The sequence below is a fragment of the Syngnathus scovelli genome, chromosome 22 (assembly GCF_024217435.2).
Source record: "Syngnathus scovelli strain Florida chromosome 22, RoL_Ssco_1.2, whole genome shotgun sequence".
Taxonomy (NCBI): Eukaryota; Metazoa; Chordata; class Actinopteri; order Syngnathiformes; family Syngnathidae; genus Syngnathus; species Syngnathus scovelli.
This window is the reverse complement of record NC_090868.1, coordinates 4,148,306-4,156,213: the sequence shown is the minus strand read 5'-3', so window position 1 is coordinate 4,156,213 and position 7,908 is coordinate 4,148,306. Positions and strand designations below refer to the sequence as shown.

At 43.4% G+C, this 7,908-nt stretch overlaps 1 protein-coding gene across 6 annotated transcripts in view; it reads right to left on the bottom strand.

Moving 5' to 3' along the window:
* Positions 1-1,540: 1,540 nt before the first annotated feature.
* The window catches only part of lmo3 (LIM domain only 3), an 80,061-nt gene continuing 73,693 nt past the window's right edge, over positions 1,541-7,908 (bottom strand). For all 6 annotated transcript variants that reach the window (XM_068649616.1, XM_049761462.2, XM_068649617.1 and 3 more), the window contains one exon: positions 1,541-2,824. In XM_068649616.1, the coding sequence (XP_068505717.1) occupies positions 2,719-2,824 (106 nt within the window). In that variant the 3' untranslated portion in view covers positions 1,541-2,718. The remainder of the gene's footprint in view (positions 2,825-7,908) is intronic.

The window sequence follows — 7,908 nt, the reverse complement described above, 5'->3', positions numbered from 1 at the left end:
AACTAACATCTGACTCCGGAACAGCCGAGGCAAAATAACACATGACACATGTCTGCCATTAGCACGAATCTTCCCTGCGGTTGCCACACTTTCTTTTAATTTCGCTCGGCTGTAATCTCCCATCGACTCGAGTGTTTTCATCTACTAAAGGACTTTCAACAGCTTGAGCCTAATCAAAGACGTTCTTTCTTTTTCCTCGTGTCTCTGGATAAGGAAATTCAATTAGCTTAATTGGGCTGGATATTATCCTCGGCAATGTGATGGAAGCATCGCTTTCACCAAAACTACACAGGGCACTTTAGAAGCACCTTGCTAATTGGCGCAATAACTTTAATCCAAATGTTTTACCTCAACATTCCAGATGATTCCAAATTGAAATCCAGGTAATTAGTAGAAATAACCCCCCACGCACGAGTAGATCACTCGATTCCATCTTGAAGGCTGCTGACGGCAAAGTAGAAATGAAGCGTTCTGTTTCACGCTTGACAAAACAATGAGACCAAAATAGAAAATATTTTACTTTGTTTTTTACAACTGCAAATAGTTTTCTTCAGTTTGTGATACTTTAAGAAATAGATACTAATGTGACCTATAACCTGGTCAACACAATTTGAAAAATAAATATTTTAAAAGGGAATACGAAATAATATGGTTGCAAAAGTGTACACACCCTTTTAGAACTAGAGATGTGACTTTGTGATACTTTAAAAAATACTAATGTGACCTATAACCTGGTCAACACAATTGAAAAAATAAATATTTTAAAAAGGGAATCCAAAGTAATATGGTTGCAAAAGTGTACACACCCTTTTAGAACAGGAGATGTTTAGAATTAACCAATCACAAGGCCTCAAATTCACTTTGAGATTTCATTGGGGTTCCTTCCATCTGAGCAAGGCTGAAATGGATTTTCTTTTCGCCACCCCCCCCAAGCATCAGAGACAACAAACTAAGGAAATTATTGCACTTCAAATCAGTCATATATCATAAGCTGCAACATGCTCCGTTGGTTAGGGTAATAGACAGAGAAAACTGACTTTTTTTTTTCTTCCCCGATGGCTGGTTTGCATCTAATGCTGTGCCCTTGAGCTAGATACTTAACCTTAGCAGCTCCAGCAAACACATGGCCTTCGAAATGGCTTTGAAAATGTAAACCTATCTTCAGATATAAATTTCTCCCTTCAACCCCTTGAACTAATGCTCATTTTGCCCCCTACGAAAAGACACGGGGAGAAAAAAACAGACACCAAACTCAGTGTAACACAATAAAACTGTATTACATTTGTGCTTAAAATTATTACAATTACAGTATTTACAAGCGTTGTCCTAAAAATAAACATCTCATGCTGGATGACACATTAAAAAGAAAAAATTGTACAATAGGCAAGCAAAAGGAAATATTCTTTTTGTTTTTTTTATGTACACCATTTTATAGAGGACATTTTTGAAGTGAAGAAAGAACGCTGAGCGGATGAGGAGGTCAAGATGACGAGGCCGCGCATCCGATGGCGTTCGAAAACCAGCGCGTTGAAGCGAAGCCAAATTCCGGACGAGAACTGCTTGAATAAATAATCGTCTGAACGTTAACCAAACGTTTCAAGGTCACCTGTACAACTGCTACAACAACAACCAGCCTCCATGAGCGTATCGCCAGCTTCAAGTTCAATAAATACATTTCCAATTGAAATTAAAAAAACCCTCAAGACAAATCTGGTCCAGTGATTTTCCAAGTATGAGGCTCGGTAGCGCCAAAGCGCTACTCTAGTCCATAATGGCTCGTCCCATTCATCATCATTATTATTATTGGCTATTAAATTCAAACTATTGTGCAGAAGTCTCGGGCGATTTGTTGATATGGAATATACCTTGCCTTGAAAATGTAGTCTCGATTTTTTCTTTTTGTTATTATCAAGTTGCTTTGTGCTATTTCGATTCTGGAAAATGGACTGTTCCATTAACGATCATCCATATTTAACTGTTGTCCGTCCGGTTCAACCCAGACATCAAATTTCTGCTATTTATCCAATTTTATAAAAACGATAATTACAACAGCAACGCCAAATCCTTATGCACAAAAAAAAAATCAATCGTACCGTCAGTAAAAAGAATAAACATTGAAAATTATGACATCAACCTGATGTTGACTCCACAGACCGAACCGAGATTGCATGAGAAAAATTCCTTCAAAAATGACAAGCGATTTACACACGCACCCCACACACACCCACGCAAGTATTAAATTATTATTTTTTCTGAAGCTTCTCTGTTTACACTTAACAACATCCAATAAAAAGGTGTTTATCCCAAAGATACACTGATTGACAATACCTCTGCGTGTTTTCAATTCAAGTAGTTGGACCGCGCAGTCCTTGTCATAAAAGTTGACACATGTAAAGATCTGTCCAACAACTTGCTTTGGGTTCTTCTGAGGCAGCACTTGTCAGTCACAAACAAAAATTTTTTACTTAAGAGTCCGCTTTTGGGGTCGCTGCCTGACCGCTATGTCGCGATCTCTATGGCTATTCTGTACAGTCGAGTACCTTTCGATTCCGGATGTGGCTTCGTTATGTACACGTGGGGGGAGGGGGCGAGCAGGAGCCGGACAGGAAGCCGTAGTGCTATTTGTTGTATGATTGCAAGCTTTCCATCAGTCTTTTTTCCATTTCCTGTGTCTTCCTCCTGTTTTTGGCCTCGCCCCCCGCCCCGCTCTTACGGGGGTCAGCGGACTTGGGGGGCGTAGCCTTCTTTCATCAGGCCTTCTTCGTAGTCCGTCTGGCACAGGATCATGTTGTTCTTCAGGAAGAACTTGTCTCCCACGCAAAACCTGCAAGAGTGGAGAAGAGCGGTGAGAAGGCAGAAAAGTATCGAGCGGTAAGCTAGCGGCGCTAGCTTGTCTTTGGGAGCTAGCGATGTGCCAAACCCCTTTAGCTGCAAAATTTGAGCAACTTGGGGAAAACAGGCGTTTCTTTAGTCCCTTACAATCATTCCCGGAAGCCAAATCCTCACAAGGGGGAGTCCACGGTTATTTTTTTTTACATTTCAACACAGTGCCAAGTGGAGATTACGTCGGACGAGAGGCAACTCTCACTGAATTGTCCTGAGGGTCGCTTATCTCCCTTTAGGTTGGACAAGGTCGGCGAACACCGGTGCCAGTGTTTACCAGAGGGTACGTGGGTTGGGGGGTGGGGGGGTTGACTGTTTCTCTTGTTTGACTTTCAACGGATACTAAGAATACAAAATTCATAGCTGGAAGCTACGCGCTAGCTTCTGTACCTGACGTGTTCGTTGTGTTTATCCAGCGCCGGAGGGCAGATTGAGAGCATGATTTGTTACATCCGTTTGGGACCAATTAACAGATAAACCGTAAAAAGGTGAGACCAATGTGTTTTGGGGGAAGAAGGCAAAAGGCATGCTCCGAGGAAGGGATTATAATTACTTAGGAAAACATTCGCTGAAGCTTTGTGCTCAGAACACATATCACTTGAAATCACCCTTATAGACCATTAGGGGCAGTCAAGAAGGTAAAATTGGGTTTCAGTGGCAATGACGACACATTTTGTATTTTCATTATTAGCCCAAGTGACAGTTTTAGAGACGCAAGGTAGGACCAAACCATTTAGACTCTAAATTAGTTCTCTAAATTTTAGAGATTTGCGAACAAACAGAATGATCTGCTCCCTCTTACGTGTTCCAGTTAAGAGGTGAGCGGCAGTATTTTGGACCTCCAAAGTACGTACGTCAGCTGACTAAATCTTTAAAAGATTGAGGCTAACAATCAAATGTTAAACCAAACAAACGTTCACCAAACACGATAAAAGCAGTAAGAACAAACGATTTATTTCCCTCTGTAGGTCAAATTTCTACATATTGCTACTTGAAAATAACCGCCTCTAAACTCTATTATTTTTCTGCTTACACTGTGTCCACTCTTATAATGACCTCATGTCAACCTGTTTTTTTTTTTTCTGCACTCCTTCTCTCCTCCAGTCAAATTGTTTCTCCCCCTTTTCACCTTCCCGTGCTCGTTTCCTCTCCTCCTATTTCACACAGACAAATTGTTTCTGCTCGGTGAAATGTCAACAGCATATGTGACATCTGTGCGGCAATTTTGATGAGGATATTACACCGGAGCCCATCACAGGCGTGTCTAATAAAGGACGTTTTGTCGCCCCCGACTATTTCCAGTTCCTGGAACAAACAATAGCCGACATTTTTTTTTTTCTCCTGCGATTCTATTAGGTCAGGTTTGAAAAGTAGCTTGCTGTTTCTGCAACTTAAAATAACGGCCAATTAGTGTTGCTAACGGCAACTATAGGAACTTTCAGTGTTATACTAAGCTGAACAAGATTGATGACTAAGATCAAGTTATTTCAAATCTAATTAAAAAATTATAAAATACTTAAAGCATTATTCGCTAACCATAATGAGAGTCCCTTGACATCATTAATACAATTGTATTCGTATTATGGTCATACAGCCGCTTACTGTGCATGCAGTCATCGTCGTCTGACTCTTTCTTCATCTCTCCCTTTCTTCCTTTTCTTTACCGAGAGGTGAGTGTGACTAATGAGTCTTTAGAGACCTCTTGTTGTAAGGGGGGGGAAGAGAAGGGGGAAAAAAAAAATGGCTTCCACAGGCGCACACTTAAAAGATGCATTGCGATGCCAGCTATATGCCCCGGAGGCACGTGTTAACTAGAGTAGTCGCTTTCCACTCAAATGAGGAAACGGGAGAAAAAGTGAGCCGCGCCACACGAAGTTAGTGTTGGCAAATACTCGGCCTTATGAATAGGACCGGGGTTCTACGCTGTCATCCGACAACACAAGGACAATTGGGGGGGATTTGTTTTTGCAGTGGGTTTAGGGTCATTAGTCATCTATACCGTGTAGCGTGGTTCTATCACTTTCGGAGGGTACGGACATAGCGGTAATCGAGCTGGGTATGTTTTCCCAAAGGCCCAATTGTTGGATGCCTCGGAAATATCTTGACTGATAATCCCGCGGTGCGGGGTGTGGGATTTTTTCCCGACCCGATCTTCTGAGAAAGTGGTCAAGGCAGACAATGGTAAGTATAGCAAGTTCGGTGTTTATGCTAGCAAATTATTTGTATGATCAACAGTTCTATGGTTCAATCTAAACTGCAGAATCTAAAAACCAGAGCAGACTTGGGAAAAAGTTAACGATCGAAGAAAATTCCGCAAAAAAATCGAACCGTAACTGTAAATGAGCTCGGAATGTCCTTCTTTGTATATTTTCATGTGTCGTGATCATTTTCTAGATCAGGATGTGGAAGCCGGAATGCGCCGACCCCGCACAGTCTCCCAGTTCTCGACACCAATCATACACAAAGTGACAACTATGTCCCTTATTGCCTATTAGGCCCCTGTCTAACAAGCCTGACTCATGACATACAAGGCACCCGTGGCTGAGCTTTGCCGCGCTGAACCCAATTGGCGTCAGTCTCTCCTTCCAAGGCTCAAGTATGGAGACCCCCCCACCCCGGCCCCTTATCAGCACTGACCTTCGCCTGCACTGTCACCCATCCTGCTCCTCTCTGCTCTAACCTTCCTCCAGCCTCCCCAGACTGTGGCCTCCAGCTCATCAGGGGGAAATTGGGCCAGCACTGGCTAGATGATGAGGCTGGACGACAGCCTCATCGATTAGCTGTCCCCCACGGCTGATCTGTGGCTAACTGCTTGCTGGATGGAGGCTCATATCTCCTTCCCTATTCCCAACACCTCTTTTTCGGAAGCGGTCGCCCGTTCCTTTCGGCTCCGGCTTCCTGGCTGCCGCTCAGGTAGGGAGAATAACAGGCCCTGGCAATTGGGAAGGTCACCACGGTAGATTTATGTTTGCTTTAAAGGAGTGAGGCCGCATTGGGTGCAGACACCAGGAATCGGGGCTGATGTAGGATCCTATATTTCCACTGACGGACCACGGACGAGGGGGGTAGTTACTCCCCTTTGCTTGATAACATTTCAAAGTCATGCTCGGAGTGGGGGGAAAAAAAATCTGGCAGATGCACAAGTAAGATAACCACTGAGGCTTTCCTATTTATCACACTCTTCATTGCTTTGCCCTCATGGCAATACATAGATGGCTGTCAATTTGACAGTGATGGTGACAAAGAACAAAGGTCATGGTCACTCGCTCCCGTGCACTAATTGGCCTATCACTTAACCAAGGCCTTTAATAGCAGAGCATGGCAATGACTATTAGAGTCCTACAGTGATGGAATCAGAATAATCACCGGCTTCCGAGTTCCGAGTAGTTTGAATGCACCCACAAAGGGACGGAAGACACGGGTTGATATATGGGAAACTATGGTGGGAGTGGGCCTGGACGTTCCTTCGTGATTGTAGCAATTCAACCTTCAAACGCCAATTTACGCGGCGGCTGACCTGGAGGAGCGACGGATAATTACACCGCCTGACCCCTGCCGACCCGCCGATCGCCTGCTCTGTTTATCAGATTTCACATTTTCTGACGACGTTCCACAGAGAAATCTCTGGGCCATTTGCGAGATGGATTAGATTGCTTTATTGAAGGGCCTGTCGGGGGAGCGCGTCAATGGGAGGGGAGGCGAGGAGGGGGGGGGGGGGCGGTCTTTCGTGTTTGTTTGAGGCCGGGAAATGAGAGGGGACAGAGATGGTGCCAGTGAACAAGGCGAGTAGCGGGATCGGTATGCCAGACAAAGCGCAGGAGCCCATTTTCAGACATTCCGAAACAAGGCGGATAAACTATTCAGGAAAAGCGAGATCCCGAGAGAGCTAAGAGCAATTTGCTGAAGGTCAATCTATTAATCACACGATAAATGTTGAGCATTTTACCTTACCGAAACGTGTTACTCCCTCCAAAGGCATTCTAAGGCAACGCAAACAACAAAGGCAGGAACATGGTAAGATTCAATTTGTGAGATGTAGATTTTTGATCAATTGATTTCAGAAACCTTCAAAAAGTAATTCCATGTCAAGGTCTTAATTATTGTCTGGAATAAACAAAAACAAACAAAGGACATGTTCATATTACTTATTTAAAATAAGCAATCCAAACAAATGGAACTCAAATTCTCAAAGTGCTGTTAAAAAGCCATTATCTCTAAGTGATGGAATATTTTTTTTTGTCCATTATAGTATAGATCTGCAGCTAGTAACAAACTGGAAAACAAAAAGTCAAAGCTGACGAACAGCTTCAATTAAATCTGGTGCCACACCATAAACCGTGGCCAGACTCCGGCAAAAATTGTGATGGGCATCTAAATGGCGCCTGCAAGGCCGCGCTGGACCGTGCGAAACACACAAACGTCAATTTTATTCAACAGTCCATCAGCCGCCGTAATGTAAAAAGAAAGATTTGCCCGCGCTTAAGTGGGTTTTAATGCGCCAGAGCAGAGTTGGCCTGCCTGGGTCTAGCTGATGAAGATTAGCTGACTTCTTCTATTAGCAAAGGCTGTCTGGTGCAGCCGGCTGAAGTGGCAAGACAATAACCAAGTGCTAATTGTGCGTAACCAGGTCTCTTGTCGTTTAGTATGCACGATGGTGTCTGGCTAGCGCGGACGGCGGCGACGTAGAGACTAATGTCCTTTGTGTCTGATTGTGCTTGGTGTAACCTTCGCAAATGCAAACTCACTGGCGGTCACCTACCGCAGAAGAGATAGCTTACCTTTTGTCGCGTTGAATTACAATATGTGGGCACGGTGTACGGGATAAAATGTAATATATACCCCAAGTCTACAGTATTGGGATCGATCAGGTCTTGCTTTACAAATAAAGCAAGCGGTTTTGGCTGACACTATCGAGAATATTAATACTGCAAATTATTTCTTTAAATAGTTCGACTTCTTTGTGGAGCTGAATCAATTAACCAAAATATGCTAGTGTTAGCATTAGAGCTAAGCTATTTCTTCTCC